The sequence below is a fragment of the Gopherus evgoodei genome, chromosome 2 (genome assembly GCF_007399415.2).
Source record: "Gopherus evgoodei ecotype Sinaloan lineage chromosome 2, rGopEvg1_v1.p, whole genome shotgun sequence".
Taxonomy (NCBI): Eukaryota; Metazoa; Chordata; order Testudines; family Testudinidae; genus Gopherus; species Gopherus evgoodei.
Genome location: NC_044323.1, coordinates 52,127,269 through 52,147,798, shown reverse-complemented (window position 1 = coordinate 52,147,798; position 20,530 = coordinate 52,127,269). Strand labels below are relative to the sequence as shown.

At 40.0% G+C, this 20,530-nt stretch overlaps 1 protein-coding gene across 5 annotated transcripts in view; it reads right to left on the bottom strand.

The window, feature by feature from the left end:
- The window catches only part of PHF14 (PHD finger protein 14), a 285,535-nt gene that overhangs the window by 138,397 nt on the left and 126,608 nt on the right, over positions 1 to 20,530 (bottom strand). For all 5 annotated transcript variants that reach the window (XM_030550666.1, XM_030550667.1, XM_030550668.1 and 2 more), the window contains exons 15-16: positions 19,020 to 19,070; positions 18,758 to 18,879 (exon numbers count right to left, since the gene is read on the bottom strand). In XM_030550666.1, the coding sequence (XP_030406526.1) occupies positions 18,758 to 18,879; positions 19,020 to 19,070 (173 nt within the window). The remainder of the gene's footprint in view (positions 1 to 18,757; positions 18,880 to 19,019; positions 19,071 to 20,530) is intronic.

Sequence of the window (20,530 nt, the reverse complement as noted above, 5' to 3'; positions counted from 1 at the left end):
TGTTTATCATAATACAAGGACTAATAATTAAAAATATATATATACAGGCTATTTGCTATAACATGGCATATCTTAATGGGACACTGTACATTTAAAATCTCATCTACTTCAAAAAATGAGTTACAATTAATTTCAGGTGCTACTTACCAATGTTTGTGATTTTACAATTGCGTTCCCCACCTCTTGCAGTGTAAAAGACACTCCCACATACACAAATATACCTCACAGAAAAAGTTAAACTGACTATACACAAACTGCTGTCAAAAGAGTAAAACAGTTAAATGGAAAAGAAAAAAAATATTTTTTTCTGATTTCTTTCGCACACCATACTATTAATTATTTCTATAACAGAACTCACCTAGCCATTCCAAACAAGACAGGGATCCCATTGTGCAAGACACTCTACAAACAGATAACATGACACAGTACCATTATCTGGCCTCCAGTTGCTTTACAGATTGGGGTTTCTCTTCTCTTTTCCTTTATCATGTACAAAAAGTCATCCACAAAAGATTTTTCAAACAAAGGGTTTTTTTCTGCCTTTTTTTTTTTTTTTAAATTATCATTTTAAAAAACTTTTTAACAAGTGTCAAGACTATTAGGTCTTCACTTCCCTCTAATTGTTGGAGGACTTTGGTATTTTTGGAAGACCTGAATAGTGATATCACACAAGCTACAGTTTTGCCACCTCCCAAATGGATGCTCTTTGCTTGGAGGAATTAACTCCATTTGAAACTAAAGGGTTATAAAGCTGCAGCCACTTGACCAAAAGATATTTCAATTTCATTGGCTCCCTGACTTTTTCCAATGTCATGTCCAGTGGCATGACTAAGGGAACAGGGCTTAACTGGGCTATGCTAAAAATTTTACATGTTCATTGGGAAAACTGAAAGTGATCTTTTTCCTTGTTTTTGTTCTCTCTTTTTCCCACAAAACCAAACCATGTGAGGAACAGGTCAGTGCTAAGTTTCAAATTGTTGCCAATTTTGCTGTAGCCCTGTTCAAGAGTGTGCTTAGAATTGTTTTACATTGGGAAAATAACATCATCTTCCTGCCCATAACTCAAAAATGGCTGAGGGGATTTTTTTCAAAATTGAAAAGAAAAAGGTAACTTTAAACCAAACACCATGTATGGAAAACTTATGGCCTAAAGGTGAGTGTTGAGAAAAGCTGTGAACAACTAAAAACTGGTTGTTATAATGGAAAGTTTTTGCCACTTGAAGTATATTCTGTTATACTGAGCTCCTATGCAGTATGGAGCTTAGTCTTTGACATTTTAAACAATACAGTGCAAATCAGATATGCAAAATATCCTTCTACTGATATGACAATCTAGAGGAATTACACAATATTATAAAAAATACTTTTCAACAAAATATCATCCTTTCAACTAAAATATGCACTCATAAGTTCCACAGTTGTTCTTTGGGAGGAGCCAGTACTGGTTTTCATGAATGATAAACTCATCAGTGTGAACCTGGGAGCAGGTGAGAGATGCAAGTATAATAAAACCTAGTCACAGAAACTGATAAAATAAAATAAGGCACAAAGAATTAAACATGTGAATTTTTGTAATTAGCAGAGCAGACTTCTCCAGGGAAGCACAAGAACTATATCTGGTCTGGCATATTACCTAATCTGAACTTTCAGGGGAAACAAGGGTTAGGAGAGTTTTGCTACGACTATAAGCCTAAGTGAGTGGCACTTATTGTAGAGAGTTTGAGGGGAAAGGAAACACCATAGTTATGCCGAAATACTGGTAAGGAGCAAATATTTACAATCCCTCGTATCCCAGTTCCCTCTTCCCTTCACAAAAAAACCACACAGACTACCCCTCACCAAGATAAAAGACTAACAATGAAAATAATATCACAAAACAAGTCATATCCAAACTATCTATTTAATTGATACCATTATGAGAAAATTACTCCACATACATTGAAATTTGATATGAAATTATCACCTTCCAACAAGCTAAACAAAACTTCTTCTGCTGTCTCACACTTACTAACAATAGCATCCACCTTTATTCAAGCAGCTCACTTGGATCACCTGAGAGGCAGAGTAATGGAAAGAAACATACTGCAGAATCACATGTGTTTGGGAGATAGCTCTACAGTGGCTCAGGTAGAGGACTTAAAGCTTGATGTTAGCCATCCATGTGGAGCGACAACACCATATGTAGGAATAGCTTATTTTTAAGTCAATATTAAGATTCTTGATCCTCAGGTAAAAAGGAAACAATGTGAACTCAAAGATGATAGCCATATGAAGAGAATATATAGTGTTTTTCCTCAATACTTTCCCTGCTAACTAAAGCACATTCAAAAACCAGAGAAGACTGCAATTTTCTACTCAGAAACAAGCAGCTGTAATGGCAGTCAACCTGTATACTTCTCATTTTAGACTCAAATTAAGTTCCAGTCTCAAATAAATTTGTTGTTCTCACTTTCATTACTGTAAATTGGTGCCATCAGACATGCTTAATCATGAAATAGACTACAGAAATATCAAAGAAATTGATGCAACATTATTTGAAGTTTCCTATATCACTATTATTCGTGTCTCCTTCACTTTGGATCTTTGTCTCAAGCCAAAATATGTGGCAATCTATTTACATTAAGATGAAGGCGACGACTTTCTGAAACAAAATTGAGGCAACACACCTTAAAAATGGCTTTGGTTTCCTACCATCAAAAAAGCTTGCAGATCAACCCATTATAGATTAACCACATAATTGAGGGTCTGGGCAGGGGAAGAAATAAACTGGAAAATAATTAGAGAACTGTAAGAAATCACTGCTTCACACATTAAGATTACTTACTGCAATAGTCAGCTGATGCTGACATGATGCTGCAGACAGGCATTTAATTGAGAAAATTGTCTGCATAGATGCCCAATTAAAAAATGCAAGAGTTGGCAATAACACATTTTCTGTATTAAAATCACAACAGCCACTGCATCGCTGCATTTAAAGTCTTATTTTCCTATGGCCTTTTAAAAAAGATTGCTGTATTTTAATATCTGAACAAGACTATTCTGTGGTTATATATTTCTGAAGTACAACTTTGAGTTTCATGGCTGCTGTAAAAGCGGCTCAGCTTAATGAAGCAAAACATCTGAATTAATAAAGAACTTGACATTTGTTTTATGAAGATACTGTACTACAAAATGCTCTTATTTGATAAGCTTACAGAATTTCAAATGACTGTAGACCTTTGACTACAATCATGCATTATCTGATTCATTTACATGCCAGGTGAATTTGGTTACTTGATACCAGGATGATTGTTTAAGGAATTAATCTTTAACAGTAACCACTGGAATCAGAGGATACTGACCTGTGACAAGTACAGTAACCTTTTGTAATCCTGACCCACTGCAGATAGCTGAGCCAGGAAATAAATTCAGTTTTATCAGTCCCCTGGATTGTCATGTTTTTATTATACTTCTGCTCTCTACATTTTGTTCCATATCAACACTGTACAAGTGACTTTACTCTGAGGAGATGTCCCATTCAATGACCTTCTCTGCATGATAACTCATCCTTATTTTCAATTAAAGACACTAATTACAGGAGAAACAATATTACATTTTGCATTTCAGAAAGTCTTTTGGCTCTCAGGACTTTAACAAATTACAAATAGGACAATGATGCATATATTCCCCAAGGGTAGCAGATAAAACAACATATAACTCTGAAGTACACAGCCATTTTGGAATGGATGACAACTGTCAAATATACTGACAGGCCATAAGGCATAAATGTATGGATGGCAGCACAGACTTTGTCAGGCAGCAAAACTACAGAAATAAAATAAATAAATAAATAAATCCACCCTTTAAAAAAAAAGTTGTTAAAACGTTCTTTGCTAGCTCTACTAGGAAAAGATGCAATCTTGACAGAAGAAATGCTTGAGTATTTATTTATAAACAGCTTTCTAAATGTCACAGGTGAGAACTATATTTTACCATATGGTCTACAAGCTATAACCAGAACTCTGGATTTGAACCCTGCTGAGCTTGGAGGAAGTTTGGATTCAGATCCAAACTTTGCAGCTCATGTTGGTCTCTGCTAAGGACCAAGCTGCACATCAAACAGTCCTTCCAAATAAAGGAAGAGGAAAATTAATCTATATGATTTGGTGAAAAAAAGCAATTTCTTGCAAAGACAAACTTGTCAGATATCAGGATCTGATCACCATATTATGATTGCAGAAGACAGGCTTCCACCACCTGCACTGCAGCAGAAACAGACGTGCACATTTTTTTCTGGTCCTACATATGTAAAAGTATTTGTAACAAATACAAATATGAGAAATCAAGAAAACTTATTCCTTTCCCACAATGAAACAAAATTGATCTCTCTTCTTGCCATGCCTGGACCCAACTGGAAGGTATAGTTGGCTAGAGCCATCATTATAGTATCACTTTTCAAAATGTACGAGGGATCAGTAGCACTGTCTTTAGCCAGAAATACTATGAGATGGACCTATGCAAGACAGCTTTCCAATCCTGACTAGCAATATCCTCAATATTCCCATATTGGGGCTGTCTAAAGCATAGAGTCAAATGAGGCACCATTTCTTGAAGACTATACTAATTACAAACAAAAAAATTGTATTTACTTTAGATGAAATCTAGCATAAAAGAAAAGGTTTTTTTAAATCCAAATACAATTTGAAAACAGTATCATAAAACAAGTAAAGTTAAAGCAAAATGCAATACTCAGTAACCTCTGCCCGTTGAGAACCTGTTCAAAGATACTGCATAAATCCTTCAGAATTATACATAGCAAACTGATTACATTAGTGAGCATTACAAAGAAGGAAGTTGACGTACTTAATTTGCAAGCTCCAATAAAATATTGCAATTGTAATCTGTAACACATCAGCTTGTTGAAAATACTGGCTGAAATGACTACAGTTTCTCTTGTAGCAACCTATTTAGCTTCCACTATGTTACAAGCTCATAGTTAAAATTTCTCAAACAACTAAAAATCACTTTGGCTTTCACACATTTTTCTGGATTGTTAATTTTGTTGAAGTGTATATCCAAAACCAACCATAAAAATCACTAGTCAGGTTGGAAACAGGGGTGGCGATAACTCAGAGGTTTGAGCACTAGCCTGCTAAACCTAGGGTTGCGAGTTCAGCCCTTGAGGGGGCCACTTAAGGATCAGGGCAAAAATCTGTCTGGGGATTGGTCCTGCTTTGAGCAGGGGGTTGGACTAGATGACCTCCTGAGATCCCATCCAACCCTGATATCCTATGAGGACATGAGCTAAGGGACTGTCAGTTCCCTAACAGGCAGACATCAAATGCTTAATTGGAAAAAAGATGTGCATCAGTCAGTTTGGTCTAGTTAATATGAATCCCAGTGACTAAGGAACACTGCGTTTATATGAGGATATAAACAAAAATCCAATAAAGTTTACAGCAGTTAACCATAATATATTTACTTTAAAATTTGTGGTATACAGAAAATGTGATGATGTGGTATAAAGTTTTTACTTGCACTTGTTTGGAATGACCTGAGCAACAATTTTGTGGTATTATCACATTTAATTGTCTTCTTAAAGGCCACTACAAAACACCATGCTTATGCCTTCTCTCACACCCTATCTAATATTATCTCCCAAAATACTGGCAGTCCATTGTGCCAAAAACCACAAAACTGAAAACTGTCATCTTCTATGTAATTTGAATAGTTTTCACTGAGAGCAGCTGGATAATCAGCACTTTTGTAAACTAGGTTGCTTTCTTAAAAACTCATTTAGAAGCCTAACTTTAGGAATTTATTTTGAATATCTGGCCATTTTGCCTCAAGAGGCCTTACTACTATATATTCAAACATAATACATATAGTTCAATTGAGATTTTTGTTTTTTAATCAGAAAAGAATAGATAGTAATTCTGTGCTGCATAAAAGCATTTTGTGTGTATGACTTGGAATACTCCAACAGACCAGTGGTAATTGGTTTTGGACTACTGTGCAAAACTGAAGGTACATTACTTTATTACTTATTCAGCCACTTGAAGATGTTTCAATTTATCCACATTTCTTCAGAATATGGCTAAATTCCCAGGATAGCTATTATGTAATATGATGATATGAACATTTTAAATATGTACACTGGTGAATTATGACCTCATTAAAAGGTAAGGACACAGTTATGAAGCAGGCAATTCTACTGCAGGATCCATGACTCATACAAGATCATAATGAAGCATTACCAGGCAGTAGCAAGTTTCTTGGGAAACAAATGAACTTGATAAATAGTATACAATTTTAAAATGTAAGAATGCTATTTATACCCTTAAAAGAAAACACTTAGTATGCAACAATTGTTTTTGTTTAAGTTTGCTCCTTATATGAAATATACCAGAGACCTCCTCTAAAAAACATGCCTTTTAAATATCTTTTATTCAATTAGAATTTTTGGAGTTCGTTAAAAACAATTCTACCTTTGATATCAAGATTTGAGAACTCCTGAAGTTAAAAAGTATCCATTGTCTTCCAAATTTACATTAATGATCAATTAATATTAATTGATTGAGCTGTTTAATGTCTTAGGTAGCCTGTGGATTTAATATGTTAATATCAAATCAAACTTGCAGATATGTAACTCTATCATCTGAACAATTAATTCTTTCACAGAAAGAACTGGATTCTCTCAGCGATCTACACCAGAACTATTTGTACTAAAAGCTTAACATTAATTTCAGAGGAAATTAAACAGTTCAACTGTCCAAGAAATTTAAGGTTACGCTTAAAATTTAGTTATTGCTCAGTAGCAAGAAGAAAGACAACTGTAAAACATTACTTCGTTCTAATCAAAGATTTACTTTCTTGACTTGCAATGATTATATGTTACAGGCCAGCCTTTTAGTTAATCATATGAACACTTTTTTCCTCTATCGATGTGTTACTGAAAACTGTTCTTGTTCTTCTACTAATTTGCCTTAAAGCAGTGAAGTATAGAATAATATATGAAAGGACCAAAAACAGAGATACTAGACTAAAAAGGAGTACAACACAAAGACTGGTACAGAGACCTCTCAATGATAATGGAACATACAAAAATAAAACCATCTATGTACAGAATTTGACAGCAGTAACAAATAAAGGCAAACAAGGTCTTGGCATATGCATGTTACATATAGACAATACTAGCAATCCTATTTGAATAGAGAAGCTTGCTTCATCAAAATGCTACTTTAAAGCAAAGCTAATAATTTAAGGTAGCTCTGTTTTATCACACTGTTTCGGTACAAAAGTGTAGGTACTTAAGACATTCTTTTTGCCAGTCAATTTTCTATCATAAAAACTTCCTTTTAGCTCACTATAATAAAATACTTTACACTTCTATGTCACCTTTTTAATCAGAGGATCTCAAGTAATTTTTTTCAATCTCTTATTCAAACCTTAAAGCTTATGAAGGGGGCATGATATTCTTTTTACAGATGGGTAAACTGAGATGTAGGACCCTTCAGTAACTTGTCCACTGTTGCACAGCCAGAAAAAGAATGAGGAAACCTGATTTTCAACTCTGTGCTGTAATTCCTGGGTCGTAGTTTATAATTTCTAAGGGTTTACTCTTTGTTATCTGACATTAAAACTATTTCGCTATATTTCTGTATACAGTGGAATCTGTTTTGTAGTTTAAGTTTTCAATTTTGGTACCAGAAAGACTGAGTTGATGAATTAGCAGCTACTAAGTGTACAGCAATACCTCAAGTGCTACCCCAAGAAAACAGAACTTGGTTAAAGTTAGTTTGGTAGAGAGAGTGTTCACCATGACAGTAGGGTCATCCCTTACTCACTCAGGAGGTAGCAATGATCTTAAATTTCCATCTGGAGAGTCATATGGAATCTATTTTATACTAAGGACAAACATTTCCAGTACAACCACACACACTAAGACTATACAACGTCACTAAAGAGAATAGCTCAAATCCAAGAATGTTAAACTTACAATCTTTGAAAAATTTGGAAGAACTCAATGAGAGACTGTAAAGATAGTCTGGGATTACCTAAATGTTGTTAAACAGCTTCTGGACAACAGCGTGAAAAACAGCTGTATTAACACTCTAAACTAATATAGAGCTTCTAAAAGGGAGGAATAGGGGGTTAGTTTCAATAATGTTGTGGTGTTTTGACATAAGACTAGGAGGACCTTAGCGCAAAGCACAGTGATTGTGTGCATCCTTTTAAATACTCTGCCTGAGAAGTTGGAATCAATCCAATCAATAAAACCCCTATCAAATGTTAAAAGGTGAAACAGCACCAGATAGTTTGTAGTTAAAAGTTGTGTACCCCCTAAACTGTTTTGTTTTAAGAAAGATCTATATTTAATATACATGTTAACTGAAATGCTAGGAGGGGCAGGAACAATTTAAGCCTTGGTTGGTGAAAGAAGTGAGGGCTTATTTAAAACAGATCTGTTTTAAGAGTAAATGGCTTCATAGGTTTAAAGGCAGTAGCGGGAATCATCATTCAGCAGCACTTCAGCCACTGTGAAGTTCTTGACCAGCAGGAAAGATAAGTTTAGGAAGGAGGAGCAGAAGGTTAAGTCCCCAAGGTTGTTCACTTGTTAAGATATCACTGCAACCTATAAGATCTTTTCAGTCTCTCTGCGGCTGAAAGGCTGATCTTCTTCATTGCAGAGAAAAGTATGGGAAGGCTGGAGGTTTGAACTACTTCACACATCTCCATACACGGCAGATAGGCTTGGTATGAACAAAAGAGTCCTTCAGTGAGGCAATGTTGCAGTATCTGTCCTTGTTTGTTTTCATCTAATTACTCTTCAGTTAACATCTGTCTTTTATAAACCATAAAGTGGGATGTCCAAATAAACAATGGAAATCTAAACTAGGTAAATTTCTGTAACACACTAGTGATTGCCCAATATTTGTGCGATCCACTCTGTGTGAGGCAATGTCAGATAGGGAAAGCTAACAAAATACTCAAAGACTATCTACCCTATTTCTTCAGTTTCAGCGGGCACTCATTTTTGTTTAACTTCATGAGTTTTTCCTTATATCATAACTGAAGACTGGTCTTGTTCATTTGGAGAAATATCTTCAGTACAACTTACAAACACAAAACTTTCTTATTGGTGACTGGATGGGAAAAGGACAGGAATAATTATTTGCGTAGCTATTAACTCCAAAATGTCTCACAACACCCTCTTTTTCCTTCTGATCTTATGCCCATGTTGTGCTAATGAAGGCAGCAGATGAGATACCAGCCAGAGCTCTCTCATACAATCCCAGAATGTTATTTCTAAGACTCAGGATTCAGATATGGATTGTTCCCATACTGATACAAAGAACGCAAGCCACCCTCCCCACCTCCAAACCAAACAGCACAGGATGTTTTACTTGTACAATAAAAGCTTATCTCAGAACTGACTGGTAGATATTGGCTCTGAGTCCTGTGTAGCATGAGGTAGGGCAACAGGAAATGTGACTTAATTAGTGAAAAGATTGGAATGGTCCACAAGAAAACCCTTCCCTTGTCTTTTGAGGCTGTCCTTTCCTTGACTATATCAGTATTTCAGGCCTTCAGAGAAGTAGATAGCTATGAGCTGTGGAACAAAACTCTTGTTGACTTCCTTAAGTAACTATCCACCATTTGAGAGAAATGTTACTAACCTGCATTTTCAAAAGCTGTCCTGCATTCCTACTACTACAAGGGAGGCCTGCAAACTGCAGTGGGGAGGGGAGAAAAAGCGAAGAGCCCCAGCTAGAAGGCAGAATCAGAAAACTGACAATTTCTGGAGACCTGAACGAAGTAGGAGAAACAATTTATAAGCTCCCTTCAAGTGAGGTAGGTTTCTGCGGCTCCTCTCCCAGTAGATTCACTACACAGCAGAAAACCTGTTTGGTAGTGCTCCCAAATACGTTTTAGCTTGTGTCCTTGAAACCTGGGGTTTACATTTCATTTAATGAAGATTATTTAGGTTTATTCCACACTTTTACTTCAAACCCTAAAAAAAATTTGTTCATTGACTTTTTTTTCCCAGTAAAACACAATCACGGTATCCTCAGTAACCCTCCCACTCACCCTCCAAACCTGCCTATAAAACAACTTTCCTAAACCCATTTATTCTTCTTGCTGGATATCTTTTGATCATTGCCATCACCTTATTATCTTTTATAACCCATTTCTACACAGCGTCTCTAACTTGCTGAAATATTAAATCAAAAGCTTAATTTGTGTTTATAGACACTAATGCACTGATATACTCAATTATATACTCTATTTCAGGTACCAAAATTCAAAATAAATGATGATATGTATAAACTTTAAATATATCTGGAATAAATCCTGTTTCCAAAACCATATACAGAACGAAAATGTTTACCTTGCATGTATTATTGATTCCCACTTTCTACCATAACTTTAGTTCCTTGAAAGGTAAGTTACCCCATTAATCAATGAAATACCCTTATTTCCCAAAAATTTAAACAGTTGTGCCTGAACTGAAGATCCAGCAACAGAAACATCTGGTTGAAGAGGAGGAATATAAGAATAAAAACAAACCCCTCCTATTTTTATTGATGCTAACCAAGAGATCTTTTAATGGAGGTTCTCTTGATTTAACTAAAAACTCCTTTCTGGCTGCTGAGCGCCATTATTTCTCTCCAAAGACAATAACTGTACAGTCTCTTTAGCTTGGCAAAGTAGGGAAAATGCCAGCTCTGAAGGCAAAGTCAACACATTTCTGTGACTAATCAGTAAAACGTGATTACTAACATTCCATAACCGTTTTTCTTCAGGATGTGTTGTTCATGCCCATTGCAATGTATGTGTGTGCACATTGCATGCACCACTGCCAGAAAGTTTTTCCCTCAGTGATATCCGTCAGGCTGGCTCTCGTGCCTGCTGGAGTCATACCCTCATAGTGCCAGTATATAGAAGCCTGACGCCCTGCTGTCCACTCAGTTCCTTCTTGCGGCAACTCCAGCAGAGAGAAGTAAGAAGGGTGGGTTTTGGAATGGACATGAGCAACACATCTCAAAGAACAACATTACAGAAGGTTAGTAACCGTTTGCTCTTCATCGACTGCTTGCTCACATCCATTCCAACGTAGGCGACTCCCAAGCAGATGTTGGAGGTGGGTTCGCAGTTCAACAACAAGCAGACTGTAGTACAGCTATGCCAAACCCACCATCATCTCTGGACCGCTGAGTGATGGCATAGTGAGTTACAAATGTTGCCTAAGACCACGTTGCTGCTCTACAAATGTCTTGAATGGAAACCTGTGCCACAAATGAGGCGGGGGGGGAATGGGGCAATTTGTCCCAGGTCCCGGGCCCCACAGGGGCCCCACCAAGAATGTCAGAGGCTCCCCGCCCCGCCTCCGCCTTTCCCCACCCCCCAGCGCCTCAGCGCGCCACATCCAGGAGTGGACCTGGACAGAGCTAAAGAGGTGTGGCTCCAGCGGGGCCTGAGTGCCTCCTGCTCGGGGCTGCATGGTAAAGGGGTGGGGCTCCTGGACGCAGTGCGCTGAGGCTCTGGCAGAGGAGGGAGTCAGGGGTAAGTGGCATGGAAAGGGGGTCAGGAGGGTTGGATAAGGGGCAGGGAGTCCTAGGGACAGTCAGGAGACAGGGAGGAGGCAGAGCGGGACGGGGGGGCAGTTAGGGGACGGGGAAACAGGGTTTGGATCATGGGCATTCCAAGGGTCTGTCAGGACTCAGTGGGAGTGGTGGTGGATAGGGGTCGGGGCAGTCAGGGGACAGGGAGCAGGGGGAGTTCCTGGGGGGTGGCATCCCGGGGTGGCGGTTGGGAGGGTATCGGGGGGGGCGGTAAGGGGACAAGGAGCAGGATGGGTTGGGAATTCTGACGGGGGCAGTGGGGAGGCAGGAAGTGGGTGGGGGTCGGATAGGGAATAGGGCCAGGTTGTTTGGGGAGGCACAGCCTTCCCTACCCTAAAGCTCATTCAGCAGTTTGAGGCTTGCAGACAGCTATTTAACCAAAGAGCCAAGCTCTTATCTTTTCCCTTAGGGCGACCATACCTTCCACTTCTCAAATGCCAAATTATAGTCTACATTTAATTTCAGTGCCATGGGGAGATTCATCTCAGGGGAGGGTAGCTTCATTTAAAATTAGTAACTTTAGATTAACAGTGATAGAGTCAAGAGAGCCAGGGGGGAGGGATCACATGAGAAGAGCAATATCCTACACCTCCTACCTCCTTCCCAATCCTACCCAGGGAGACCCCCTATCCCCTGCATTCCCAAAGCTTTAGAGGGGTTAATTAGGTGGTTCTCAAACTTTTGTACTGGTGACCCCTTTCACATAGCAAACCTCTGAGTGCGACACCCCCTTATGAATTAAAAACACTTTTTTATATATTTAACACCATTAAAAATGCTGGAGGCAAAGTAGGGTTTGACGTGGAGGCTGACAGCTCGCGACCCCCAGTAATAACCTCATGACCCCGAGGGGTCCTGACTCCCAGTTTGAGACCGCCTGGGTTAATTTCATTTTAGCACCCTGTGTTCATTCACAGGCATGTGCTATTTTGAGCATTTCAGTTTTCACAACATAGGCTCATCCCAGATTCTGGAACTAGCTCAAATGCTCAGTTCATGGAGTATGTACATAACCTATACTAAAGACAAACGCATAGTAACCGTCTCCAGTTTGTGAGGGACTCCATGGAGCCAATCTCTAAGAAACAGATAAATTCATGGAGGTTAAGTCCATTAATGGTTATTAGCCAGGATAGGTAAGGAATGGTGTCCCTTGCCTCTGTTTGTCAGAGGATGGAGATGGATGGCAGGAGAGAGATCACTTGATCATTATCTGTTAGGTTCAATCCCTCTGGGGCACTTGGCATTGACCACTGTTGGTAGACAGGATACTAGGCTGGATGGACCTTTGGTCTGACCCAGTATGGCCATTCTTATGTTCTTATGTTTTAACTTAAATGAACCCAAAGTTGTGGAGACAGATATGAGTGAAGGAAGCCAGCAGAGTATCAGAAACCTGGAAAAATCTCTGACTAGATGGGCTCAGGCGTTTGGTCACAAGCTGGGGTGGTTCAAAAGTTTTGGATTTTTTTTTAAGAAGAATTTTTTTATTGTTTCTTTGAACATTCGAACACAGCAAGCAGCAAATATTTGGCCACACACTTCTGAAACCCCAAACCATGTTCAGGTTTTGGCAGACTAATTTCAGATTTTCAATTTAAAAAAACAACAACAAATTTTGAAGGAAAGCAGACATTGTCTGTGATTTTTTCTGCTTTTTAAAACCCCCTAGTTTTCAATCCAAAAAAAGTTTTGACAGAAAATATTTGTCCAACCCTTTTAATGAGTTTTAGTGCCTTTTAGCACCAGCTGATGCTGAGAACCAGTGATACTTTGTAAAGCTGACTTGAAAATAAGTTTTCTCAAAACTGGTTTTGTGCTGAGATGCGGAAGGTTTTTAAATGTTTATTTTTCCCAGGACCACCTGGGGGGGGAGGAGAGTGAGGCAATTTGCCCCAGGCCCCACAAGGGCCCCCATGAGAATATAGTATTCTGTCGTATTGCAACTTTTTTTATGGAAGGGGCCCCTGAAATTGCTTTGCCGCAGGCCCCCTGAATCCTCTGGGTGGCCCTGTAAAGGGAAATCGTATCTTACTAATCTATCAGAGTTCTTTGAAGGGGGTCAACAAACATATGGACAAGGGGGATCCAGTGGACATAGTGTACTTAGATTTCCAGAAAGCCTTTGACAAGGTCCCTCACCAAAGGCTCTCACGTAAATTAAGCTGTCGTGGGATAAAAGGGAAGGTCCTTTCATGGACTGAGAACTGGTTAAAAGACAGGGAACAAAGGGTAGGAATTAATGGTAAATTCTCAGAATGGAGAGGGATAACTAGTGGTGTTCCACAAGGGGCAGTCCTAGGACCAATCCTATTCAATTTATTCATAAATGATCTGGAGAAAGGGGTAAACAGTGAGGTGGCAAAGTTTGCAGATGATACTAAACTACTCAAGATAGTTAAGACCAAAGCAGATTGTGAAGAACTTCAAAAAGATCTCAGAAAACTAAGTGATTGGGCAACAAAATGGCAAATGAAATTTAATGTGGATAAATGTAAAGTAATGCACATTGGAAAAAATAACCCCAACTATACATACAATATGATGGGGGCTAATTTAGCTACGAGTCAGGAAAAAGATCTTGGCGTCATCGTGGATAGTTTTCTGAAGATGTCCACGTAGTGTGCAGAGGTGGTCAAAAAAGCAAACAAGATGTTAGGAATCATTAAAAAGGGGATAGAGAATAAGACTGAGAATATATTATTGCCCTTATATAAATCCATGGTACGCCCACATCTCGAATACTGTGTACATATGTGGTCTCCTCACCTCAAAAAAGACATTCTAGCACTAGAAAAGGTTCAGAAAAGGGCAACTAAAATGATTAGGGGTTTGGAGAGGGTCCCATACGAGGAAAGATTAAAGAGGCTAGGCCTCTTCAGCTTGGAAAAGAGAAGACTAAGGGAGGATATGATAGAGGTATACAAAATCATGAGTGATGTGGAGAAAGTGGATATTTACTTATTCCCATACTTATTAATATGTAATAATAATTAAATTTATTTATTTATAATTAAAAAATAAGTAAATACTTATTATTTACTTATTCCCATAATACAAGAACTAGAGGTCACCAAATGAAATTAATAGGTAGCAGGTTTAAAACAAATAAAAGGAAGTTCTTCTTCACACAGTGCACAGTCAACCTGTGGAACTCCTTACTTGAGGAGGTTGTGGAGGCTGGGACTATAACAATGTTTAAAAGGGAACTGGATAAATTCATGGTGGCTAAGTCCATAAATGGCTATTAGCCAGGAAGGGTAAAGAATGGTGTCCCTAGCCTCTGTTCATCAGAGGATGGAGATGGATGGCAGGAGAGAGATCACTTGATCATTGCCTGTTAGCTTCACTCCCTCCGGGGCACCTGGCATTGGCCACTGTCGGTAGACAGATACTGGGCTAGATGGACCTTTGGTCTGACCCGGTACGGCCGTTCTTAAATGAGGCTGAAAAAGCTTGTGTTTCGTGGAATGTGCCGTCAGAACCAGAGCAGGGACTTTGCACATGCTATGATCTGGAGAGATGCAATAAAGTGTTCCATGATGAAATCCTCTTGGTCGAGACTAGGAGACCGTTCATCCTGTCTGTCACTGCCACAAAAAACTGAGTAGTTTTCTTAAACAATTTAGTCCTTTTTATGCAGAAGGTCAGCACTTGCCTGGTGTCTAGTGAATGTAGCCTCTTTTCCTGGCTATTTGCTTGTGGCTTTGGGTAGAAGGCTGGAGGAAAGATGTCCCAGGTATTGTGGAATTGCAACATCACCTTTGGAAGAAAAGCTGAGTGAGGGTGCAGCTAGACTTTGTCCTTGAAGACCATGTATGGGGGTACTGAAGTAAGAGCCCTAATTTCTGCAACCCTTCTGGCCAAGATAAAGGCCACCAGGAAGGCCACCTTCCAGAATGAGTAAAGAGCATGTTGCCTGGTGCTTGAATGGGGGACCCGTGAGTCTTGATAGTATCAAGCTGACGCCCTAGGGCTCACCTGTGGGTACAGTCTGTCCAGCCCCTGAAGGAAGCAGCTACAGAGCATGCTAGCAAAACTGGACCTGCCATTTACCCTTGGGTAGAAAGCCAAAATCACCTCCAGGTGTACTCTAATTGAATACACGATAGCCATTGCTACTTAAGGGGTAGCAAATTAGATGGAGGAACTCAAGGTTTGGATGATGCAGGCAGCCATGATCTTGGGAGATGAGATCCAAAGACAGAGGTAGGGTGATTGGTGTTTCCATCATGAGGTCCAGAAGGGGGGTGAAACAGTGTTGACAGCCAGGGCTATCAGGCTGAGTCTCATTCCCCACTTTCTGACCTTCAGCAGGACCTTGCGTATGAGCAGAATGGGAGGGAATGCATGGAAGCGATGGCCCCTGCATGGGAGAAGGAGAGAGCCTGAGCTGTGATTCATGAAGGAGCAGAATTGAAGACACTTACCATTGCACCTCACTGTTAATAAGTCTGTCTGGGGAGTTCCACACGTCTGGAAAATGTCCTTCACAACATCTGGGCAAATGGATCTCTTGTGACTGGAGAAGGATCTGCTAACTGGTCCTGTGACGTAGGAGGCCTTGAATAAATTTCCACAGGTGAAGTGTTTCCTGGCACAAGTGAGAAGAGCACGCTCCACCATGTCTGCTTACATAGAACATCACTCTTTTGTTGTCCATAAGCACCAACATGCATCTGCCTTGCAGGTGGGGCTGGAACATTTGGCAGGCAAGGCATACTGCTCTGAGTTCTCGCACGCTGATGTGTAGCGAGAACTCCTCCTAGGACCAGAGACCCTGAGTTCCAAAGCCCCCCGGATAAAACCCCTCCTCCTCCAACCCAGGCGATTGTCTAGAGAGCCAAGGCCCATGGGTCAATGAAGGCTGGAGAGGAGGCCTCCTTTTGTAGCACCTACCCTTCCTCTTATTATAATCCTGCTTCCACTGAGGTTAGTAGAAATGAGGCAAAGGTTGGGGATTAAAATGCCTCCTCAATGGGGCTGGGGTATGTAGGCCTAGTGACTTCAAGGTGGCCCTCAAATCCTTTAAGTGGTGAGCTAAGAGTCTGTCTGCTCTGAAGAGAGAGATGTGCTCTCGAAAGGAAGATCCTGAATTGTTTTACTGTTCTTCATATAGAAGTCTGGGTTTGCAATGAGGGAAGAAGTGGGGGAACCTTACCCTCCGATGTGATAGAGTACAACCTCCTTGTCTGAGGTGCTTGGGCCTGATGGAAAGCCTAGGGGGTCCAAAAAGACCATTGAACAGGTACCTGCCACGCTGCAAGCCAGGCCACTGGTGGAAACCCTTGGCTCATATCAGCCATCAGGTACCGGTAGTCAGAGTGGTGCTGGCTCCTGCGGGAGCTGTAGCACTCTAGTTAGGAGTTAGATGACGAGAAGTCACTCCCCGATGACCAAGGGGGTATAGTGCCAGGTAGTATCAGAGTGGTGCCGGGAAGGGGGTGGCTAGTGTTGCGAAATCATCACCGGTTTTCCCTTTGACAGCACCTGTGGCCAATGCTGTAGCCATTCTCATTACCGGTACCTGTTCCTACCTGATGGGGGAAAGCGGTATCAGGAGGGACAGCAGGTCTCTTGCTGCCTCGAATGCCTCTGGTGTAAATCAAAACGCCATCACTGCACGCTTATGGCTCTCACTTGGAGGAGAGTCCAATGGTACCAGAGTCAACAGTTCCCCTTGCTAGGCTGGAGTCGACAGTACCAGACTGGCAGCCATTGAGCTCGAGTTGCCTGACATGGGTCTCACTCTGCTGGCTTCCTTGTGACCAGAAGGTTTCTGAGTTGGGGAGCATCCCGTCTGTCTTTTGTTGTTTCTTCGGCACTGAGCGTCCCCATGAGGGGTAGATCTTCTCTGCATTGGAGATCCCTAGTGATGCCGAGAGTCCTGGGATGCAAACGAGGAGTCCTTTCTTGGTGTCGGAGAGGCTGGGCTACGCTGCCTATCTCTCAAAGAAGCCAGCATGCTTCTCATCAAGATGGAGGTGACTTGGCTCCCGAGAGGGGACAAAGAGCCACCTCCATGAGGGGGAACTTGAATCTCTGATCCCTGTCCTTTTGGGTACAAATCCTGTAGCTGCCCCACTGGTGAGATTCCCCCACACACTTAAGGCAAGAGGAGTGAGGGTCACTAATTGGCATGAGTTTATGGCAAGTCTCACACGACTTAAACTTCAGAGACCAAGGCATGCCATGGTGCCTGAAAAGAGGAGACCCCAGTAAGCAGAGTCCTACTTTATTACTACTATCTAACACTAAAACTATAACAACTACTGTTTTATGAACTATAAACAGCAAAAAGAGACAAAGCCCACTGAGTAGACTACTTATATTGACACAAGGATGAACAGACGTTCCAGCAACCATCATGGGTGGTAAGAAGGAACTGAGGAGGTGGTGGATCAGCAGGCCCCTATATTGCAGCACAATGACGGCGTGATTCCAGGAGGCACCAGAGCCAACCCAACAGATATCACTGAGGGAAAAACTTTCTGGTGGCAGTGCATGTAGCGCGTGCACATCTACATGGGAATGGATATGAACAAGCACTCAAGGAAGAATTGTTGTTCTGCAACATCAGATCACTCCCCTCTTGGCTAAGACTCCTGATTATAATGCTGTTCTTGCTAAAAGCCACATGCAGGACAGCTCTTCACCTTTCTTCCACATGAGAAGCATCTACTATGGTGTGAAGCGACAAAGGACTATTAAAACATTTTTTTAAAAATGTGTATGTTCCTCACAATAACATACACTTCACTTCAGAACAACGTTACCAAAGTTAATTGATTTAATATTTTTTACATAAGGGAAGTGCTGTAACTCTAATATTGGAATATCATGATCAAATTGCCAGTTTGTTTATCTTTGTGATCTGTTATAAAACATAGGCAATTCACTCTGAAAAAAGAAAATGAATTCTCTTGTGTTAGAAAACAGATTATGTTGCTTATTTACATCTAAATCTTAAGTGTAAGTGTGTGTGGCAGGTCAATAAGTTGATTAAATCAATGTTTCCGAAGTAACATTCCCCTAAATCAGATTTTTTAAAAAGCATTCTATATTGTGATTTTCTTCATTATGGCCATGATGAGAAAGTGATGAAGACAGAACTTTAATCCCTGTGGAAAAAGTCACAGCATTAAGCCTACCTGACTAGATTTTCATTGTCTCCAGTCCCCTTGCATGTAGCACATTCGGTTCTTAAATCCTCTGATTTGGGTTTCTTTTGTAGAACAGACTGCCTTTGCCGTCTTTCTCTAGGAATACGTTCCTGCCACAGAAGAAATCAAAAGAAAGAGGTGGGGAGGGGGAAAGCAAACATTTTCAATTATAGTACTGAAGGCAACATTACACACCTGAAGTTTAATATTTTGTGAATCTAAGTTAAAAAAAATACACTATCATCCCAACCTCAGGCTTTTCTTCTTCAGGCACAAAGCTTCGTTTTCGTCCTCTAGTTCTCTAAAAGAAAATATATTTAAAAATTAATTTAATTTAATACAAAATGTCTTTACAATTAATCTACTGTTCACAAGAGAAATATCTGCAGAAATTTGTTAGAAAGTAAACTATTGAACGAATGCAAAGATAACTACAATAGTAAACATTAGAGCACTTTCCTTAGTCTTTTCAAAACTATTCAATACACAGCAACATCAAAACAGTGTGTGTGATTACATTTATTTAATATATTGGATTGGAGGTGTGGATTCTTGTTCCAGCAAAATAAATTTCAATGGTTTTCTTCTCAGATATATTCTAGAAAAATACATAAACCTTCTATAGACCATTGCAACCTCACAAATATATAATTTACACATATATGGGAACAAACTGTTTGTAAGAGTAGAGTCCAATTCCTCAAGCATGTATGCAAGTGCTATGCAAGATCCACTAGCTCTAATCAAGATACTGTACTGTTATTTATTTGCATACAACATCCTGTAAAAGCACTTTAAACCTAACCTCAAATCTTTGACCCCTCTAGAAAATTATTTCAGTTCCCCCTCTACTTCATTTGAGCAGACAAATCCATACTCTACGATATTATCCAATATCTGGCTGGATAACCGTACTCAGAGAGTAGTTATTAATGGCTCCCAATCCTGCTGGAAAGGTATAACAAGTGAGGTTCCGCAGGGGTCTGTTTTGGGACCGGCTCTGTTCAATATCTTCATCAACGACTTAGATGTTGGCATAGAAAGTACGCTTATTAAGTTTGCAAAGGATACCAAACTGGGAGGGATTGCAACTGCTTTGGAGGACAGGGTCAAAATTCAAAATGATCTGGACAAATTGGAAGAACGGTCTGAGGTAAACAGGATGAAGTTCAATAAAGATAAATGCAAAGTGCTCCACTTAGGAAGGAACAATCAGTTTCACACATACAGAATGGGAAGAGACTGTCTAGGAAGGAGTATGGCAGAAAGAGATCTAGGGATCATAGTGGACCACAAGCTTAATATGAGTCAACAGTGTGATACTGTTGCAAAAAAAGCAAACATGATTCTGGGATGCATTAACAGGTGTGTTGTAAACAAGACACGAGAAGTCATTCTTCCGCTTTACTCTGCGCTGGTTAGGCCTCAACTGGAGTATTGTGTCCAGTTCTGGGCACCGCATTTCAAGAAAGATGTGGAGAAATTAGAGAGGGTCCAGAGAAGAGCAACAAGAATGATTAAAGGTCTTGAGAACATGACCTATGAAGAAAGGCTGAAACAATTGGGTTTGTTTAGTTTGGAAAAGAGAAGACTGAGAGAGGACATGATAGCAGTTTTCAAGTATCTAAAAGGGTGTCATCAGGAGGAGGGAGAAAACTTGTTCACCTTAGCCTCCAATGATAGAACAAGAAGCAATGGGCTTAAACTGCAGCAAGGGAGATTTAGGTTGGACATTAGGAAAAAGTTCCTGTCAGGGTAGTT